At 43.7% G+C, this 22,768-nt stretch overlaps 1 protein-coding gene and 1 long non-coding RNA gene across 2 annotated transcripts in view; one reads left to right on the top strand and one right to left on the bottom strand.

The window, feature by feature from the left end:
- LOC146338833 (uncharacterized) overlaps positions 1-22,768 on the top strand; it is a 247,934-nt gene that overhangs the window by 5,710 nt on the left and 219,456 nt on the right. The gene's annotated exons all lie outside the window — the stretch shown is intronic.
- Positions 904-21,520, bottom strand: MLYCD (malonyl-CoA decarboxylase). Its single transcript, XM_084812859.1, has 5 exons — positions 20,877-21,520; positions 13,003-13,115; positions 12,629-12,785; positions 10,696-10,845; positions 904-3,197 (listed from the first exon to the last, which is right to left on the bottom strand). Exons 1-5 carry the CDS (start codon positions 21,450-21,452, stop codon positions 2,664-2,666), a joined length of 1,530 nt encoding a protein of 509 aa, XP_084668985.1. The 5' UTR covers positions 21,453-21,520; the 3' UTR covers positions 904-2,663.

Here is a 22,768-nt window from a genome sequence, read left to right as displayed (position 1 = left end):
GAAGTCCGATAATCAGCCAAACTAAGTTCTTGAGCTGATGAACCACCCTAATTTGTTACATGAGACCTTGCATTGTTTCCAACACATCTCGTTATGGAGTTCCAAACTTCCTGGATTGGGGTGGCTGGAGCGGGGGGGGGGGGGGAGAGAGTGACAGTTCTGTTCTAGAACTTCACACTGAGGTGTGCATGTGTGCACATTTTGCTTGTGGCCAACAGACAAGACTTTCAGATGCTGACAAAATGCTATTTTGGTACATGCTGTACTGCCTTCTGGCATACCCTCCAAGATTACTCTCCAATTTGAGTAAAGGGACTCAATTTCTTTTTAACAATCTTGCCCAGAAATGCTTTCAGTCCCCATCAGGAGCTGCTGCTAATTTTCTTTAACTGGTATCTGACCAACTTCCTGAGTTTCTCTTTATTTGTTGATAAATGTTGGAGGCATGCTAGTTATGATACATGCCTCTCATTTGCAGGAAAAAAAAAAAAGATGGCAAAGGCCCCTCATCATGCCAGTCATGCTGCTGGGTAAAAATGACTTTGCGCCAAGGGCTATATATAGTGAGTGCAAGGTTTTTGCATCATTCCATTGGGGTGCATATTAGCACCTCTAAAATGGAATTTTCTCAGCATAAGAAGTAGGCAACCAGCTCAGAATGCTATATACTAACAGCGAACTCCAACCATAGATGCTTATGTAGTCCAAATGGCACCACCCACATGCAAGAGGCAGGTATCACATGGCTTGGGAAATCTCAAGATTAGGAGAAATGCAAAAAATCTTTAGGAAAAGAAACCTAAGCGGGAGGGCCCCCCCAAAACTGCCCAATGAGGACTGAACATTTTCAGTGGGCATGGGATGCTGATGGAACAGGAGCACTCCACACTACAACATTTTGTTGCAGGTCCCATTTATTTCATTTGAAGGAGATTCAGTCTTTTTATCTATTATACCACTAGAAACCCAGGGCAATGATCAGAACTGTCAGAGACTGGACCCCATCACCACACATAACCACCACCCTAATAACCAAATCTGCTAAAAAGTCGTGCTGGAAAGGGGGTGGAGATAAGTGAAAATGGAGCAGCATTTCCCCACCACCACCTATCTTGAAGCAAGCCTTATAGATGGGTTGCAACTGTTTCTAATAGCAAGTAGCAATGGGGCCCAGGTTGAGACAGTGGTGGGATCTCCAAAAAAAACTTTGGTTGGACAAGGAATATTTCCCAAGGTGCTGAACTAGATGAGCTGTGGTGATATCGAGTGTCTCTTGTAATTTGGACCCTGGATCTCAATACTGGGATAAAATATGTCTGAACAGTTGTGCCATCATGGAAGCACAAACATTCTATCTCCCCAAAGTGGATACCAGCAAGCTGGAAGAGATGTGCAGGCCAACAGCCAAAAACAGGGCCTAAGGACAAGGCAGACTGGTTCCCATGATATACAAGAAGCAATGTGACCAGAGAAATCATCCCACTGAGACTAAATTTCACAAGCCAGTTTGAACTAAAACAGCCACAGTCATTGGCCACACACCTTCAATATACCTTTACATTTGACCGCAAGGGCATGTGCACCCATTTTAAAAAGAGATGACTGTGTTCCGAAACAGATTTCATGCTGCCCTACTTCTTCCCACCATATCGGCAAATCCACACCACTGATCTGCAGGGTAGCGATGATTCCTGAAACACAACGAGCTTCCTTTGCTGGAAACACAGAAGACTTTGCGGACAGGTAACCATGCCATATCCAAGAGAGAAGACCTGTTTATATGGCATGCCTTACCTTTTAACGCAGTGCATTTCAGGCTTGTCTGTCTTCTTAAATTAAAGTTTAAAAATGTCATCAGGCGAGTTTAAAACAAGCCTGTAAACATTATAAAGCCCTTTGAAACAAAGTCCTCGCTTCAGTTTTTGAACTGTTGATTTCACTTGTGAAATCGTTAAGCCAGAGCTATTGTAAAGATGCAGACACTTCATGCAACACATCTGCAGTCCGGAGAGCAGTCAGGATGGAGCCAAAATACACAAACACACACCAAGGTGTTTCAATGCTCCATTGGAGTAAAGCAGTAACTTAGTGGTGGCATTTTGTGCTATACTGAGGTGGACAACCTGATCAAAGAATTTAACACAAAGCAGCAGGGAAGGGTGTGTAAAACAAACATCTTATTGGAGAAGTGCTAGAGGATGCTGTTTTGTTTGCGCATTTGGACAAAAAGTCTTTCCTTACTTGCTTCTTTTATCTACTAACCCTGGTATTGATCTATTCTCCCTTTAATATGTCAGAGCGCTCAGGTGTTCAACGGCTCTTTTGAAGTTGTGGATTAAACAAGACTATTGATTGGCTGAGCAAGGGTAGGGACAACACACAGTTCACAGGAGTCACCACAGGCTTGCCACTTCACTAGAGAGAGTTTACCCAGCTTTTTTCCATTTGCAGGAAGTATCATCCACAACAAATCATGTCCTCTCCCTCTCTGGAAAAGCATGCCAAGGCAATGACAATCACCTGACAGTTCAGTAGTGGTTCTTGAAGAGATCAGGGACAGAGTGCTGGTTTATCAGCAATGCTCCCTCTTTTTAAAGCACAATCACCTCAAAATTCCCATTTAGTTGAAACAGGTATTTGCTCCTTAAAGCTGCCTCATTTATTTAAAGTTTGCTATTCTGCTGAAACTGAGACACCAAGGAGAGAACCTGCTCTGAGGCTTTGATCTGCTTAATTCCAAGATACGTGGCACTATTGCTAGTAGTGTCCTCCAAAAAATAGCGATAGTTGACCATTATGCCACAGGAGGCAGTGATTCCACGGGGGCTCACATCTGCCATCCAGTTCAAACGCCACAATACTGCACCATTCTGAAGGTGGAAGTTGGCCACTGGGTTAAGGGCATATCCACGATGCTTCTCTCCGTACAGGTACCAGGCACACAGCCTCATAAGCGGCTGCTGTAGAATTCGGACTAGTCTTTCTGACCGTACCCACTCACTGTTCGTTAAGAGACGTTTTAGAATTTCAACAGTGGGTTCTCCCGTGATCTCAGAGATTTCTTGATATTCGGGATCCGTGAAGGGATTGCTTCTGCCCATTTCTTTGGATTGTGAGGAAAGGAGTCCAATGAGCCATTTGGTGAATCCCGGAATGGGAGACAGAGTAGAGAAGACTTTGATCTGGGGAAATTCCATCTGCAGGATTTTTTAAATTAAAAGACAAAAAAAATAGCCAAAATGTTTGGTAATGAGTTAAGAACATAAGAAGAGCCATGCCGAATCACACCAAGGGTCTATCTAGTCCAGCATTATGTTCACACCTGCTGTCTGTGGAAAACTCACAAGGAGAACATGAATACAAGAGCACCCTCCCACTCATGTTCTCCAGAAATTGATATACATAGGCATACTACTTCTGATATTGGAGACAGCATATAGTCATCATTATTAGTAGCCATTAATAGTGCTATCCTCCATTAATTTGCCTAATCTCTTTTAAAACCATCCAAGTTGGTGGCCATCACCACATCTTATGGTAGCGAATTCCATAGTTTAACTATGCCCTTCCTTCTGTCTATCCCGCGCTTCCCACCACTGTGCTTCATGGGATGAGCCCAGGTTCTAATATTATGAGGGAGACATATTTCTCTTTCCACTTTCTCCACAGCACGCATAATTTTGTACACCTCTAGCATGTCTTCCCTTACCCAGGTTCAGTTGGATAAGGACTTCAATCACAAGAACAGATGTCAAGTTTCCCCAGAAATTCATCAGAACAATTTTTAAATCAGCAAGGACAAATGGGTTTGAGACCAATTAACTTCATTAGTGAGCAGGATGACACCTTAAGTCAAGAACACGCTGTTTTATGAGTTTTATATCCCTTCCATAACTTCATTTCACAATATATTTGAAAAACATCCCTACCCAGGTAAAAAAACATTTAAGCTTAGAATCCCTGGTTTCTCATTTCTGCCTAATGAAATAAATATCTTCTTCCCAACATATCAAGCTCTCAAGATTCAGAGACCGAGGTAGTAAATTAAACTCCCAGCAGGGTAGTTTCCATACCGTAAAGCCTTGATCAGCCATTCTCTCACAGATATTAGATGCAACTCCAAGGATTTGGGGATATCAAATTCTTGTCAGGCCCTTGAAAATCTGAGGTAAGTGATATAAATTTGTTTGGTGAACAAAAAAATATGTTTTTCTTCCTGCCAGTTCGAATTTGGCAACTGAGCAACAGGACAGCTGTGCCACTTAGTCTCGAAAAGTAAGCCATGCCATCCTTTGCAGAAACAGACTCTCTCCATTTTTCCTGGGTTGCAAATTTATGTAAAGAAAACATTTCACAAGGAGTTTGCAGAGTAGCATTCACACAGCAAATGAATCTTGAACTTGAGGAAATCAGTGGCAAGGTCTCCACACCTTCACAAAGGAGAGTTGCCAGTTCAGCCAAACAAGGAAATATTTAACATGCAACCAAGTGTTGGGCAACTAGAAATAGGACTTGGACTTGGACCTGTCAGGGTGGAAACTGAGCCAATAGAGCCCCAGAGCAGTTCTGATTCTGAGGAGGAACAGCAATCTGTGGGAGAGGAGCTCACTCATCTCTCACAAGCACAGCAGCTGGAAGAGATTCCTCCTGCCAGCATTCCTGGGATAGATAGTGACCCTGGCAGTGAGAGCGCACTGGAGGGGGGCTTGCTGGACGCTCGGCGCAGATGCAGGGAGCGACGACAGATGGAGGGCACCGAAAGGAGGCGTACCACTCGCTTGGCGCGCAAACAACGGTCGCGTCCCGAGGACCCAAGGAAAAGAAGGAGGATCTCTCCCTACCCCATAAGTTCAGGATCTTCCCATGGTTCTCCTTCAAACGGGGACCAACTGCCTTACCTGGAGCTTAGGCTACTCTGCTATCTTTCCCCAGTGCTGTTCCTTGCTTTGTCGCTAGTGATTAGTATCTGAAAGAGTCATAAAGTAATAAAGGAATAGTCTCGGAAAGAATTCCTCGTCATCTGTGTCCTGAGTTGGCTATTGGTGGGGACTGCAAGAGGCAGCTAGGGCGCTGCTGACAGGAACCATTTTAAGAATTAAAAATCCCAGTCCTGCCCAACCGGACACTGAAGTAAGGCAAGCAGCACTCATATTTCTATGATAAGCAAGTATGTAGCTGAAGAACACAAGCACCTTCTGGCCAGCTGCCCTTGACTTGAATGGACTGTCTGCTGGAACAGCAGAGTCCACATGGGTGCAATGGGAGCGTGCTGTACAGGGGTGGGGCCGTTCCTTACTTCCGAGCAGGGCCTAGCACAGCCGTGAAGTCGGCTAGCAGAGCTTTGCCACGCAGTCCCACTTACCTACCAAATCTTTGAAGACCAGGTGGGGGAACCCAAAGTATTTCTTATTTTTCAGAAGAACTCTATAGTCCAAATCATTTGCAACCATTCTCTTGGAAAAGGACACCTGACTATTTGCTTTCATACCAATCCAGAATCAAAATTAGAGGAATGAACACCTAATGGGTTATGGGTTTTTATTTTTAAAAAGAACAAGCTTGTTGTTTAAACTGCAACGTAAAGAAGGCAAAGTGGAGATGGAGCTGTTGCAAGCTGAGCAGCCGAATTCCCCTCTAAGACAGGAGAACAAAGATAAAACACAAGGCACACTGCCAAAGGGGGGAAAAGCATGTTTGACAAAAAAAAAAAGAAAATGGCAAAGGAAATGCCAAGGTTCCCTTTTCTTCATAGGTAGAGCAGAAAGGGAGGCCATGTGCCTGGTCTCTCCATTACTCAGACTTCAGAAGACATCATCACCATGCCTAGCCTTTAGCCAAAAGAACAGAAAGCTCTGCCATTTAGGCTGAACACTAAATGCTGTTCCATTTTGTGGAGGATCGATTCCTCCAGGAGTTTTTGCCTACCATACATGTGGCTTGCAGAACCTGATGTGTCTTTTAATAGTGTTTCATTTCTTTACTAAACAAATGTAAACCTTAGTATAATTTATTAAGGCAAGAGTCTATTTGGGGTTGTGGAGGGGGGGGAGATAGGGGAACAGAATAAAAAAGCAATCGTGTGCTTTTTTATTTTAAGGAATGACAAGACAAACGGGCAAAACGACCTAGTTTTTGTAGCATCTCATATCTGATGAATGGCTGAGTTTAGAAGCTTATCTTATGTGGCCAGTTCCTGAAGAAAATAATAAATAGATGCAGTAAAGCATGGCCATTTATGCTGCTGCTAAATTGATGTGCTACTTTCCAGGGTTGCTAGTAGAGATCCGTTAATGTTTATTTCCTTGTCAGAAACCCACACACCATTAAGAAGCAGATGCTGGTTTTATTTCGTTGCTGCTTCTGCAAAAGGTTGCAGATTCCTTTCTATTATCAGTGACTCATCTAAACAGGAGTGCATTGCATTAGCCAAGGCAAGGAAAAAAGGAAGCAATGGCCTATTTTTCACCCACAAAAACAAAAAGCCTGTACTGGGAAATTATCCTGAGTATTATGGATTAAGGCACCAACAGCCTCACCAGAAAAGAACACTCCTCAAAATAAGCTTCCTTGTTACTCCTAGCCTGCACATTGCAAAGATGAACACACAATGTCTTGTGGCACTGTTAACAACAAACATTTGTGGCATAAGATTATAAAGGACAGAGGCCACTTCATCAAGTGCATTGCAAAGTTTTTAAGCTCATCTCTACTGATGCCTGGGAAAGGAAAATGAATCAAAATGTATGGCCTGGTGTCACACAAAAACAATGTTTTCAAAAGTAAATGCGTGCTTTGAATCCTGGGCACTGTCTGTGATTTAACAGCATGACGTGTTAATAGGTGATATTTTGCAGCTACTTTTATAAAGAGTGTCAACAGAGGTGCTGTTTCTAAGGCTACAGTGGCATTTACATGCAGAAGTGCCACACTGGGTAAAGTGAAAGCAAACTCAGATAAAGGGATGGGGAGTTTTTTAATTGCTGGATATGCCAAGGTGTCCCCCCCCCTTTTTTTTTTTAAAGTGCAGTGTTTTGTGTTACCTGGTTTGTTTTGCAGCTCAAGCAGATGCCCACTGTGGTTAACATGTGGGAACATAAAAGTCTCCAGAAGAAACAATTAATTTCATATTGACCATACTCTGGGGCCTGTTGTATGTCTCAAATTAACTACTATGGGCATATGTGTGAAAAGGAATGTTTTTCCTTGTTCAGTACATTCTTCCCTCAAGCCTTTACAACAGCAACTAGGAAGGGAGAGCTTTTAAAAAAAAGTACACAAAGACCACTGTATAAGTATTTTGAGAATGCAAGGTTAGGCTTTCAAGTTACATTGCTTATTTCCTGCTGCCTAAGAAACAGCTTGATAGGGGTACCTGACCATGAATCCACACACACCATCACCAGAAAGTTAGTCAAATGTAGGGATGAGCACCTGAATAAGCAAGGGTAACTGAAATAGGCCAAATGTCCCCATTCTTGGCAAGACACGTGTTCTTACTGAACTGTTCACATTTACTGGGAGGCTATCTGGCAGTACATAAAGTCTATCTATTTGATTGTTCTAGAGCAATAGTACACAGTGTGATTGCAGAAAACAGTGGCTTTTTTTTTAGTCCTGAAACTGCTGAGACAGAAAATACTCCAATAAAGGAAAACATGGTCATAACATTCTGTATGGAGGTATTCTTTATTAACAATATTGTAATCAGCTGTTTTATATAGAGACAGACCAGCAGTCCCAATGCTCAGTTATGCTGGTATTAACAGAGGTCTCTGCAGCCTATAGCCCCTTTGTAAGAGTCCCAGCCCAAAACAAAAACTGTATTTAGGAGAGACAGCATTACCTTGCTGCAGTTGTTTCTTTTAACACGATTCTATTACTACTGGTGTCTTATTCATGACACAGTACTCAGAACAATTCTGTTTCCCCTTCTTAAGCTGACCCCCAAATCAGTTATTGACATTCACATTCAGCTCAAGTGCTCAAATGGTTAACATTTGCACCACTGCAGTTCAAAAGCTCAAGGCATGTCTCCTCACATTCTGATATATCCACGACAGCAATAATTTAACATGTTCTTTTTCTTGGGAAATTAAAAGTTACAGAACCTTGAAATTAAGTGATTTGGAATTAATCAAATAGATGAGAGAAAACAAAGCAAATAATGATATATCTTATTTTCCCATATTGTTTACTCCCCAAAGGATATTTCAGATCCAGCCATGAGAAATGTATTACAACACATTAATATCTATGGGAATGAACCCCAGCAAATGGAGCAGTACCAAGTAATTTACTTTGGTATTTAAATGAGTAGGCTGAACTTTTAATAAGACAAATTCTTAAGTGTCTGCTTTAAAGTTTAACAAAATGAATTTCTCCTTGGACCTGTAATAAGGGGCTAACCCACGCACCATTTAGACTCAAGCCCTATGCAGGCATCCCCCTGCAACCCAGTTATGAATAAAGTGGGTATGGGACATGTGTGAGCATGTCTGTCCTGCCCCAAAAGCCCTTGGATCCATTAAAGGTCTTTGCACGTTGAGCATGACTACGCACAAAACCTTTGATGTAGTGTGGGACACAAGGGACACCTGGGGTCAAGACTTGCATGTTTGCCAATGTCCCGCCCCCACTTTAACTGTATCTGTATTATAGGTGAATGCCTGCATAGTCCTTAAGAAGTGTTACTAAGAGGGCTGGGTTTATATCATGGGAGATGAGGTGGGGCTGTTCCTGCAGAAAGGTCTCGGAAGGTAGTGCTTGGGGACTTCTACTCCACCCTTGGTCATTGGCCCTCAGAATGCTGCAAGGTTTCATCTTGTCCCCTATGCTTTTCAAAATATACATGAAACCACTTCGGAGGTTTGGGCTTAAGTGCCACCAATATGAAGATGACACTCAGCTCTACTCCATTTCTATCTGGTGATCCTAGGGAGGCTGTTGAACTCTTGAACCAGTTTCTGGTGGTGGCTTTGGGATGCATTAGGGCAAACAAGCTGAGACTTAATCCAGACAACATGGAATTACTATGGGTAGGGAAACCAACTAATCTCAACAGAAGATTACATCTGGCCCTTGATGGGGTTGCACCGCTCCTGAAGGACCAAGTGTGCAATCTGGGTATGTTCCCGACCAGACCCAAACCAGTTTAGCTTCAGCAAGGTGGCTGCCTCAAATGCCCTCAAACTATAGCTTTGGCCATTTTTTTATGTGGAGTGTTTGGGGAACATTTTTGGGGGATTTTTTCCAAGCAAAAGTATTCAACCATGCAACCCCCTCCCACCACAACAACCTATAATTTGAAGTGACACTGTTCAGAATAGATTTACTACTTCATTTGCTACTTATATGAATTAGACCATTACTGCACTACTGTGCAACTGCACTCTCTATTTCTCCCACCCAACAACAACAAAACCCTCCGCTTTGTGTAAGAGAGTTGAATAATACTAGAGGTTTGCCTTATCTAACTACTCTTACATAAAATGTAAAGTTACCTAAGAACCTCACTACAGCATGCAACTTATTTTAGCTGCTTAGAAGCAAGGGGATGCAACACCATAAATGGCAAGCAATGGATGAGGTGACAAGAGAAACGGTGTTATTTTTTTATAATCAACATACCAAAGAGATACTTTAGGATTTTGAAACTCTACCAGACTACTGCATGTTTTAATCAGATATAAGTCATTTGGATGTTGAGTTTAACAAGTTGCACATTGGAGCATGCCTTTTCAGAGCCACATATTCAGACCTTTTGCATACCCTTAGAAGGAAAGGCTGTAGCTCAGTGACAGAGCACCTGCTTTGCCTGCAGAAGGTCTCAGGTTAAATCCTTGATGTCTCATAGGGCTGAAACAGACTCCTGTCCAAAACCTTTGAGCACGGCTGCAAGTCAGCACAGACCAGTAGTGGGAACATTTGGAGGGCTGGACTGGTCACCTTGGAAGACTGCAGGACTGCACCCCTACCTGTCAATGCTAGAAGTGGTTGAGCCACTGGAATCCCAGCAATTCTGCAGGGAACCAAAGCACTCCTTTCCCAGCAGAATTGTGCTACCCACATAATGATGCTGTTGGGAGACCCATTCTGCCAGGAAACAAGGTGCATGCTCCCTGCATGCCTTGTTGCCTAGCAGAATTGCTGGGATTTGGGGGGTGGGGGTGGCAATGGCGGCGGCAGCAGCAGCAGGGACCACACAATAGGCTATGGTGGGCTGCGTGTTGCCGACCCCTGGTGTAGACAATATTGAGGCAGATGGATCAATAGCTTCATTCTGTGGGCCGGTTAGTACAAATACCCCACCATAGGCTTATTTAAGCCACGGTGGGCTGCGGCGTGGATAGACAGCCATTTTGAATGTTCAAGCCACAACTACAGCTTATGTCATCCAAACCCAGAGGAGGTGGGTTGTGCAAGGGTTAAACAACCCTCGCACAAGCTACCCCGCTGGGTTAGGATAACACAAGCAGCGGTCAAAGCTTGAATATTCAAATTCCTCTTGACACATGTCACAACCCACTGTCACTTAAAGAAGTCATGGTGTGGTGCTGTGATCATGTGAACCAGGTCAATATAAGGCAGCTTCTTATGTTCCTATGTGTTGCATTTCAAGTACTAGAGTCCTAAAATAAATGAACATACAAGTCAGATGTCTAGTACAACATCCAGATCGAAATTTTCTGCACGTACCTGTAGTTCCTTAACAACCCGCTTGATGAGATATGTTCCCAGCTCCACACCCTGCAGGCCCTGTTGAGTCAAACTGATTGAATAGAAAATTGCCGTGGTAATTTTGTTCAGATTCTCCACTTCTAGAGAAAGAACCTCTTTTACTATGGCCTAGAGAAAGATTAACATGGTTAGTAACAGTGATCACTGTCAGAATTCGAACAGCTTTACATTCCACAACCCAATTAATCCAATATGGGTCACAATCCTGTGAACCAAAAAACCTGCTTTGTGTACGTGGCTAGGCATCTGACTCATTTTCAACTGAGCAACTGCTCTCTCCAACACCACATGCCAAACCTCTTTTGAAACACCTTGGAGTTTCAGAAGCAGCTTGCGAGTCAGGATTGGGGGGTGCTAAGTACGGATGCATGAGAATTTCGTTCACATTCAAAAAATTGATGAACATGTCCCACTCACAACCCCAAACGCAATTTTCAGAAAAAGCATGCACATTCTCAAGTCTGTGATTGTGTTTGCAAAATGCATCCTTTTTGTAAAATGCACTCTTTAAATTGCACATTTTTCAAAAAGGACACATTTTCCCACTTTAATTAATGGGTGGGGGGAGTTCACATTTCAGAGCACGTGTGAAAAAGTATGCTTTTTCCCTGTTTGAAAATGCACACTTTTCCTGTTCAGAAAAGAAAAACAGCCTACTCTCACGTTCATGAGTGAGAATGAAGCGAATTAAGCATTAGGGTGGGAAAAGGAAAGCCTAAACAGCATGAAAATTGTGTGTTTGCCCATCCCTAGTGCTAAGCAGAAAAAGACAAATGTGGAAGTTTGGCTGGACATATGCAAGCTCCAAAGCGAGTCTCAGGAAAAGGTATTTTTAAGTCTACCAAGTTCACACACAAAAAAGCGGTAACACCGCTGTAACGTATGAGCAGTATTCTAATCCCTAACATTGTGTAATGCTGGAGTGTGCAAATATTCAATGCCACGCTACACTTGCTCAATTCAGACATCACACCAAACCAGTGTTTGCACTAACCGTCACTTAGAACCCCTAACAGAGGTTAATAGCTACATGCATGTTTTCCTTCTATTTTCAGCATTCTCACTGTAAGTGCAAGTGGTCTCCAGAAGCAGAGCAACAGACATAACTACCGTTTGTCAATTCAAATATCATACACCACTCTGAAATACAAATATGATGAAGATCACTATATAAACATTTTAATAACTAAATAAGTGGATCTTACTGCAAACCATAGTTTGCAAACCTACACTGAACTACATTTTCTGAAATTGGTTGGCCAACTGGACATCATACAAAACCATAAAGCTCCTTTAACCACAGTCTGGAGTTATGTCTGAACTAAGCTATTACCCCTAAGAAAAGTATTGGAAATACATATAAAAGTGGGGGGGGGGGATCATATTTCTAAAGACATGTATAAAAGCACTCTGTTCCCATTTTAGATGGCTTTCAATAACACTATTAAACAAAAGAATAAGAAACCTAGTTTATCATTCTCAATGGCTTATCCTTCTCAACTATTAAGACAAGCTGGTAAGTAGTGACTCACTTAGTTGCCCATGGAGAGAAACAACTGCCTCCAGATGACCAAGTATGGAAGCTGCACATACTATATTATTATTTCTTTTAAGCCAGTAAAGTCTAATAGAGGTTATGTTTGGGCAGGTGGGATGATTAAATATTTTATGGGCTAGTAACTTTTGTGGAATTCTTTGAAAGGCTACTTTAAGACATTTGTTGCAATCACACTTTCTCCCATGAGAAAAAAGCTGTTTTACTTCCTTGGCTCTCAGGAGTCTGCTTAGAAATGCTGTGCAGTGACAAGCTCAAGACCTGATCTATGATTAACTTGCAACCTACATCTGAGATAGAATACTCCCACTCACAAGCAAAGTCAGCCAACTATACCTGGATGCTGCTGGATATTTCATCTGTGAGTGCAACATGCAAAACTATCAATGGCTCTCCAGGTATTGCACAGTGGGCAAAGTAATAGCACCTTCTATAAGAACCAACTCGGCGCTTCATATCCATCCAGTTTCTAACAGGATGCACAGCTTCACTGCTAAAAAAACAATAACAATTACATTTTAATACAGACAACAGACATTCATAAAAGTCCTACTGTTCTTTCACATTAACATTCCCCTCACCCCCCTAAATAAGTTATCAAAACACGATGTAACTTTGAATCTACACATTTGTGTCTGAAGCAGGCCCCGAGACTGTTTGAACTTAAAAGACTCACATATGCATACTCCTCAGCAATTCTTGGCACTTACTCACTAATCTTTTGAAGAATCTCACAAGGCGACTGCCACGTAACTCGTTCCAAGTTTAGGAATCCTGTGGAGAACCATTCCGACAGCATGTTCTTTAGCACACCATTCATTTCCTGCAAATGGAGAAAGATGAAAAAAGCATCTTATCAATTCAGCAGAATAACAGTATAGTTTCACAACAGCAAAGAGGACCTCTTACAGCCCAATCCTATATGTCTCTACTCAGAACTAAGTCCCACTGAGTTCAATGAGACTTATTCCCAGGTAAGTGTGCATAGGATTGCAGGTGTAGCCCCCCCTTTTTTAATAATCTTCCTTCTCTTCCCCAAAGATTGATTGATTGTATTTCTATACCACTATTTAACCAGCTCCCAGAATTCACAAGAAAAATCACAACCTAAATATTCTAAAAACCAACAATAACCAACAGATTAAAAGGCCCAGAGCTCAAGGCTAAAAACAATGACAGCAACAACAAAAACCTTCACCTAGCACCTAAAAGATAGCAGGGTGAGTGCCAGGCGAGCCTCCTCTCTAGGGAGTTCAATAAATGGAGTGCCACCAAATAAGCTCTCTCTGTCTGGTCACTCATTAATTCATTCATTCCATTTCTATACTGCCCAATAGCCAAAGCTCTCTGGGCAGTTTGCAAAGATTAAAAGCCTTAAAAATACAATATTGTACATAATATAAAAACCATTTACATACAAGCATATAAACAGAAAACACACACACTCACTACCTGCCACACTTCAAATAGCAGGGACAACTATTTGCATGTTTTGCTAATCACTTGGATTCTCAACTGAACTAAGTTGCATGTCCACACACTGTTTATATATGCTTCCCAGAGTGTTCTGGCAAATGAGGAGGATAAATATAAAAAATAAATGTAAGGTGGCCTAACACAACCTTATTTAAGGATATTTATCCTTAGCTAGTGACCCTTCAAAAAATGAGGCAGAGAGCATTATTCCATCTCTGCATTAGTATTTCCCAAGTATAGGTCAGGGAGACTGCTTGGCCAGCCATCAGCCAATGCAAGCAGGATCAAGCATCAAGCAAAACTACACCTCCCACTACCACACATTTTTGGAAAATAGGGGTGGCATGGAGGAGTGAAGTTGTGGCCCAGTTCACACAGATGAAATTGCATCATACAATGTTGGACTTCGGCAGATACTCTTCTGAGTGATTCTGACATACCAAGATGTTTTTCTACAGTTGTGCAGTATGTAAGCTGAATTTTAAGAAGCTAAAATTCCTACAAAGTGCCTGCCTATGGAAATAACAGCCCTCATCAATGTACAATGTGGTAAGTGACCGCTGCCGCCAAGTTATCACTCCTCTCAAAGTCAGTTGGAGAACCATTGCTCTACAGGGACATCAGCAGCTGAGGGTTTAGCATCAACACAGTTCAACCTCTTCAGAAGTACTGTAAAAAAGCTCTCCTGCCTGTCTTGGTACTTGAATTTGCTCCAATTTATGGCTAGACTGACTGACCTTGGGAGCATTTTCTACTGCAGTCAGTTACTGGCTTTCCAAAGAATCCCCCAGAGTTTCATTCCCTGACACTGCACTGCCTTATGTAGTATGCGCTTTAAAACAAACTGACTGAAAAGGGAGGGCTACATTATAAGAAAAAATGCACAATACTGGAGTTACCAAAGATGAAGCCAGTGATGAACACAGAGGAGCTAGCTAAGTCTTTCTTGTAAGATTTTACAGCAAGTATTTCCTTCCTTTTGAATTTCATCTGCTAGCATCCAGATGAAATACTTAACATTCTCTGAAATCATATATAAGAAGCTGAACTAAGTGTTTGTAAATTGTTTAGAAAGATGATCAAGAAAACACTACTCATCTACCACTGACCTCAGTTTGAGCACAGAAATGTAACTTCGTTATAGAAAGTGTCAATTCACCCAGGAGGCATTAGGCTGATGAGTGTTCTATCGAGGTAAACTACCACAGGACATCCTCACTCACTTGCAAATTTATTGAAAGAGGAACAGCGTATTAACATTTTCATGAACTGTGATCTCAGAACAATCTCACCGAAGCATAAAAGTCTGCCATAATGCTCTTACAAGAATAAAAATTGAAGTACTTAAAGGCATACATCAGAGATTGAGAGAGAGCGAGATCTTGGCTAAGGTAATTACTTCAAAAATTCCACAATGAAAGCTTTTATATAATAAAACAACATTTTATCCTTTAATATGCTATGCTACTAGATTAGTACATTGGCGCCAAACAATGTACACCAAAGACATATTTCATTCTACAGCAATCCACCCATGGCATTAAATTATCTCTCTCCCACTCTTCCACCCACCCCCCAAAACCCACAGCCAGTAGTTATGTCCTGGCTCTAACAGAGGGGTAGGGAACTTAATTCAGTCCAGGGGCATATCACTGAAAATCTTTTCCCCTTATTTTAGAACTGCTGAAGCTTGAAAGCTCTTGTTTGGTGCTTTCCTTTCTGTATATGAAGAATGTTCTGAACTCCAAGCCTCACATAAATATAGAACTGTTACCCGGTTAACTTTACCTTGCAATGGAAAAACCAGGAGAATGACCCCGCCCCCCGCTACACACACACTTCACAAAAAATAATCAAAGCATGCCCACTGAAAACAAGACGAACTCATGAGGGGTAGGAAGAACCCAGCCGTTTTGCTTTCTTTCCTCCTCCCTCCCAATCTCTTTTCCTTTTGTGCCGTGTCTTTTAGATTGTAAGCTTGAGAGGAGGGGTTGTGTTATTATTAATCTGTATAAGGTACGCCGAGAGCCTTTTTTGGCTGAATAGCAGGGTAAAAATGCTGTAAATAAGTAACAGCACAGTTCTAAATCTAACAGTTGCAAGGTCTGAAAGAAACTTCAAAAGTTAACACCTGCAGAATTAGTATACTTGGCAAATAGCATGGCTCAAAGGTCAAGACAGGAACCCAGAGACAGAGGGTGCTCAGACAATCACAGGGTAAAAGAAGCCATTGTGGCTTTTTCCCCTGACCCCATGACTGCCATTTGCATAATTACCCAAGATGTTCATGTCATACAAACCCACCACATGGCATGGCGGGGGTGGCTTCTTACCCACCCTACAACCCCTACTGCAAGTCATGGGTTGTAGGGTAAGAAGCCACCTCTGCCACACACTAGGCTTGGACGACACATCAACCCATGCTGCATCTCAGGTAATTATGCAAATGGTGGTCGCACACTCAGAGCGCACTGGGAGGAAAACCACAATTGCTTCTTTTACCTCCATGATTGTCTGAACCCTGCCATAATATCCGAACCTGTGTCCAATTTATATCATGTATGCTAATTACTGGGATGAAAGCACCCATGCCAGTCTCTCATAAGACTTTTTGCTTCCCTGCCCACCCACCCCTCTCTCACACACTTCCTGCACGCACACACACACACTCACTCTTAATATCTTCTGGGATCCCCAAGCCAGGTCTCATCCAGGCAATCCTTGCATAAAGTCATATGCATAATTGTTGGTTAGAACCGAGGACTGCAGTTCTAACCAAAAATTGCAGTAGGACATAAGAACATCTCTGGCCACCTCCTACAACCAAGCACAGCAAAACATAATTAGAACAGCTGTTCATTTCAACTGAAGCTTGAGATGTTGGGCCCTCAAAGGGCTCCCCACCCTTTGTCTACTTCCATAATGGAAATATAGTAGCATGCACAAGTTATCTTCTTGATGCATGTATACCTTAATGAGTGGCTTATAAAATTAGAAGTTCAGACTTAACTTTAAAAGCACCCTTTGTAAGGAGTGATTGTCTTCACTGGAATGAAATCCTCTCCTGTTTGTTTTATTTAAATATACCTAGCTAGAATTTCCACAATACTTGCTTAATTTGTAAAGACTTGGCTTCTTAGTTAGACATTAGTCAGACGGTTTTTAGAAACTGTATTCTTGTCTTACCCATATGATTTACTACTGGTCTGACTGCAAAGACACTTTATAGGTGATGAGACTTAAAAAAGAGTTCTGGAGCACATTGCGCCTTTAAAAAAGAAAAGAAGCAAAATCTCCTTGGCACTTAAAAATAGATTGTCCTCCATGCTACCGAAGTACATTTTTTATATTCTCAGAGAAAATCTTTTTACCATAAAGTCTATAGCTGAACTTTTGCCGGTAGACATGCCTGAACAGAAGCGCTGCACCTAGGTCACAAGTATCTATCATCTTCCACAAATTCAGCAGAAAGACATTTACTGTTTCTTAGCAACTAGTCACTAAGGAGTCTAGTCATTTTCTCTGGGCCATTGCTCTTGATCCTGGTGACTGTTTAACCTTAAGAATACTAATCTTGAATACAAATTCATCCGTATTTTGAGGGATGTGCTCCTTCTCTAAATATAAACCCCACAATTCACTGTTCACATAATTCAGCATTCAGTATTTCTGCTTAGATGCTCTGAGCTATAGGAACAGGCTACAGTTCTACCGCTGCCTAGGACAACTGGCTCATCAAGAATAGGGCTCCAATGACCTCAGCCTCGGTCATGGTAGCAAGACTAGCAAGATGAAGACAGCAAATCATGTCTAAAAACATATAGTTCAGTCATATCTCAACAGCCCTTGGACCTTAATGACCAAACCAATCTTATTTATGACTGCAATATACTCAGTCATGCATTGTCTAGAAGTAGCGCCATTAGGGAAGAGAATAAATACATGTGGAAACCATTGCAGCCGATTGCCTCATCCTACGAGTTGCTGTACTATTGTAGCAGCTCACAGGGTTATGTGTGAAAATTCCCAGAACCAGTACAAAGGTCCAACTCAACAGTCACTACTGCACCGCTGTTTGCTGCCAGTGGTATAGTGGTAAACTTTGAAGTGCAGGCACTCATCGTAACAGTCCCCATAGTCACACGGGAGTCCAAAAATTGCAGGCTACTGTGTTGATCCTTGTCAACAAACCAGACCTAGAAGTTTTATTTCCATTAGGAGCAGGTCTTTTGCAAAGCTAAGGGACCTTTAACTGTCCATTCAAAACCAAGCTTGCAATAACATATCGTTACTGGGAAAATCCATTTTCCTCCTAGCTACTGTGAGGATTGCAGCTAAGCTCAGAATGAAAAGGGGAGCCTGAAGGTGTTGTCAGATGACATCACCATCCCTGCTAAACATGACCAGGCCCTTCAACCCTGTGAGCCCTGGCTCCATTACACCACTGTTTATCAACCCGCCTTAGCTGCAACATATAGATGTCACTCCAGAATACTTGAGCAACACTCATGAGTGTAGATTGTGAACCACCCAGACAGCTTTGGCTATTGGATGGTAGAGAAATGAAAAAAATAATAGATGAACCTCAGCAAGATATACCAAACGTTGGCACAAAAGAAGGACGTTCACAAGGATTAACTGTCCTGTTGGCATACACTGCTAAACTACAGGATGCTATTTACATTGTAGCAAATAAAGCAGGATTATAGGTTGAGGCTTCTGGCGGTTCCAATTTGCAAATTTCCAATTTGTATTAACTGGTAGCAGAGTCCCATATAACTTCATTTTAAAATAACATTTCAGGATTACACATTTTGCTCCTGCTAAACTGTTACCTATCCAGATGGAAAACATGATTAAAATCTGGCAGTGGCACTTTCCAGAATGGTTGGTGGGACAGCATGGGGGGTGGGGGTACAAAACGGAAAAGCCAGGTGCAGAAAAGGGTTCTAATTTCTGGGCAGCAGAATTAAACTTGAAGGGTCTAGCAAGTGGGCTTTAGCTGGTTAAGTGCCAGCCATATACACAAATGAAACTAAAGCAGCAATGGGGTATCGTGGTCAAATGTTATGGTGCCTGGCACTTTTTTCAGCCATGAAGATCAGAATTCACTTCCAAAGTCACCAAAGGACATTGCCAAGAATGAAAGTGGCTGAAAGCTGGGTGATCTGAACATTAGCCCTATGCCCTGAAATAAATGTGTAATGTTTTTAATCCTGAACAGATTTCTTACAAGTGTTCTTCTTGGTGGTGCCTAGAACATATTTTTTTGTTTTCTTAGTCCCGAATACAGAGACTGACACAGAAACAAAATGGTCCAGTATATGTTGTGACGTGCATAAAAGCATTCTGTAAACTTTTTTCCTCTCTCAATAAGATTTGTGGTCAAAGTCCTTAAAACTCCAGAAACGCAAGCACTCATGGGACACTTGCCTCATCCCAAGGCTAGTGCAAGAATATTTTCAATTGCTCCTTCCATGCTGTAACTCAGCATTCCTTGCTAATGCCAAGTATATTATTAGCGCTGCTATATTCTCTGTAGCACATCACTATCATGTGCTGCTCTGATCCAGCTGAAACAGAATCTTGGCACTAACATATGAACTTTGCCCTGATAAGAGTGTCTGCCAGGACTTTTCAGGAGTATCAAGACATTGCATACTCCTGTGATGAGATTTTTTTTTTTCCGCTGCACTCATGTAGTAGCACATTTTTCTCCACTTCTTACATGAGCCATCCTGCTCCCCTTTACCCCAACTTACCCTGCTCAAACACCCCATACTAAAGTCTCACCCTCTGAAATAATTCTTTGGCTTTCTCACTACGTTGGAACCCCTCCTACTGCCACATATTTCCTATCCACAATTCACTGCACACTCCAAAACTCCCCAATCCTACCTCAATTCTCAACTCCCACTCCTATGTTGTATCATGCACAAGAAGTCTGAGTGGCCAATAGTCATGATGGCTATATGGAAACTCAAGGTTCAGAGGCAGTTTACTACCCATTAAGTTTGCTGGACCTCCCTTTAATGCCAAAGAAAATCTGAAATCCTCACATCCGGCTGGCTGCTGTTGGAACCAAGGCTTTTGGTCTGATCAAACTAAGCAGTTCCTTTGAGAACAGGTTGCCAATGGAGTGTCAAACTTGGACTAGGGAGAGGCAGGTTCAAAATGCTCTTCAGAAGCTGACCCAGCCAGTCAATCCAGTCCTGATTTCCACAAGGTTATGTAAATATCAAATCGGGAGGGAGTGAAAAGGGTGCAGAACCATACATGCCACACCTTAAACTTCTTGGAGAAAGGGGTAAGATTGTCATCGATATTTTTTATGAAATAAACAAGAATCACAACTTCTAATAACTGTTAATGTTTTATTTTATCACTTTTTTTTAGCAACTAGTAGGTTTTTAAAATGTGTGTTTATTCCTTTTGATATATATGGTCCCACCTGCCTTTCTGGGGACTTATACCATTTAGTTATTCTTATAAAAGTGATTACCCTCTTTTCAGTATAAAGTTACCTTAAAGCAGGGTACAATCAAGAATATAAATAGACAAACTTTCCCCACCACTTATTTCCAGCATGCTGTGTAGCAGATACACCATCGGACTGAGGTGGCGGGGCAACGCGTGGCCTTCCGGGTGATTTGCGCTACAACTCCCATCAGCCCCAGCCAGCACAGCCAAAGGTGAGGGATGACAGGAGTTGGAGGCCCAACACCCGGAGGGCCACCACACCAGTCGCCCACCCCTGCCTAGGGGAAAGTTTCGATACAGGTCCTTCTTCCCAACTACCCTACCCCTCCTCCAGAAAACTCACTCGCGGGACTTTTGAGAACTAGCCTACCTCCCAAGGTTGTTGTGGGAGAGAAAAACGGGTGGTAGCGGTGGGGAGAAGAGCCAACTATGCTACCTCCTCGGAACAAGATAAAGAAAAGAACTGCAACAACTGCAAAGGCGACATATGATACGGGCATCGGGGAACTTGCCCTGTTGAATCTCTGCCTGACGGGCTGCTGCTAAAGGGGACGGGGAGGGAGGGGGGAGGGGAGCGGCCTCCCTAATAACCACCCCGAACACTCTTCCGAACCCTTCCGGGGCTCACCCTGACGTGCGGCCCTTCGGCCTCCCTGGCCGCCAGGGCTTCGAGCAGGTCCTTGCGGAGATCCACCAGGAAGCGGAGGCCGCCCTCCTGCCTGCCCAGGTGCTGGAAGAGGCCCCGGTAGCGCGGCGTGAGGTAGTGCCGGAGCCGGTCCTCGGCCTGGAGGAGGGCGCCGGGCTCGTGGTCGCCCATCCCCCGCGCCGCCGCCTCCAGCTGCTCTTGCAGCCGCAGCACCTTGGCGCTCACTTCGGCCACCCGGCCGTGCTCGACGCCGAAGTCGCGCGCCAGGCGGACCAGCAGCTCGGCCCGCGGCTTGCCGCTCTCCAGGGCGCGGTAGTAGCGCATGAACTCCGCGCCGCGCTGCTCCAGGGCGGCCCCGGCCGGCGCCGCCGCCTTCTCGCGGGTCTCGTAAGGCGGCAGCGGCGGCACGGCGCGGCTCAGCGCTTCCTCCATGCCGGCTAGGCCCGAGCGGGCCCCGGTTGCTATAGCAACGGCGCTAGGCCGCGGCCGGCCGGAAGAGCGGAGGGCGAGGGGCCGGAAGAGCCGCCGCGCTGCCAGGCAAGAGCCCCAGCGGCGCATGCTAGCCCCGGCCCAGCCGACGCTTCCTCCCGTCTCTGCCCCTCGAGCGCAAATCGTCTCCTCAGGCAAATGCGGGGAAGGTGGGCAGCCGAACTCCGCCCCTTTTCAGGGCGCGGATAACAGACAAAGGCGGCGATTGGGCATCCTCAGAGAATAGGTCTAATCTCGGCCAATCAGAATGGAGAGTGGGCGGGGAAATGTACGGCGACGCCTCCGGCCCGCCATCGTGAACGTGGCGAGACGCGCCGCCGCACTAGCACGTCCGCCATGTTGAGAGTGGCGAAAGAGCGTCGGGGAGAAGCGCTTTGGCTGTCACTGCTCTGAGAAAACGAGTCGCGAGTTCGCTCCAAACAGCCTATAGATCTATAATGGACAAGACCTTAATTCTGGCAGAGCAATGTAACCACCAGTCATGCTTAGGCAAAGGGAGCAAGGAAGCATGCAGTGCAGAAGGGGCACACGAACTATTTCAAAAGCGGATCAGTGGCACTGAATGGCTAAGGCTGCAATCCTATATTGTTGTTGTTGTTCAGTCGTTCAGTCATGTCCGACTCTTCGTGACCCCATGGACCATAGCACGCCAGGCCTTCCTGTCCTGCGCTCTCTCCCGGAGTGTGCTCAAGTTCATATTCATTGCATCGGTGATGCTATCTAGCCATCTCATCCTCTGCCGTCTCCTTCTCCTTTTGCCTTCAATCTCTCCCAGCATCAGGGTCTTTTCCAGAGAGTTTTCTCTTCGCATTAGGTGGCCAAAATATTTGAGCTTCAGCTTCAGTATCTGTCCTTCCAATGAGCAGTCAGGGTTGATTTCCTTTAGGATGGACTGATTTGACCTCCTTGCAGTCCAGGGGACTCGTAAGGGTCTTCTCCAGCACCACAGTTCGAAAGCATCAATTCTTTTGCGCTCAGCCTTCCTTATAGTCCAGCTCTCACAGCCATAAGTTGCTACTGGGAAAACCATAGCTTTGATTAGACGGACCTTTGTCGGCAAGGTGATGTCTCTGCTTCTTACTGTGCTGTCTAGGTTTGCCATAGCTTTCCTCCCAAGGCTCTTGAGATCCTCTTCGCTTTCTGCCATTAGGGTGGTATCATCTGCGTATCTGAGGTTGTTGATAATTCTCCCGGCAATCTTAATTCCGACCTGCAATCCTATATACCTGGGGATAAATCCCATTGAACCCAGGGAGTCGATATGTACAGGTTTGCACTGTAAGACTGCAGTTTTGTGCACCGTTTATTGAAGGGTGCAACCCTATGCATGTTTACTCAGGGGGTGAAAGTCCTACAACTCCCAGCTGGCTGGGGAATGCTGGGAG

Source organism: Heloderma suspectum, chromosome 8 (genome assembly GCF_057233095.1).
Source record: "Heloderma suspectum isolate Gila_16-S chromosome 8, 16-S_ref, whole genome shotgun sequence".
Lineage (NCBI taxonomy): Eukaryota > Metazoa > Chordata > Lepidosauria > Squamata > Helodermatidae > Heloderma > Heloderma suspectum.
The sequence above is the reverse complement of the archived record's forward strand: the minus strand, read 5'-3'. Positions and strand labels throughout refer to the sequence as shown.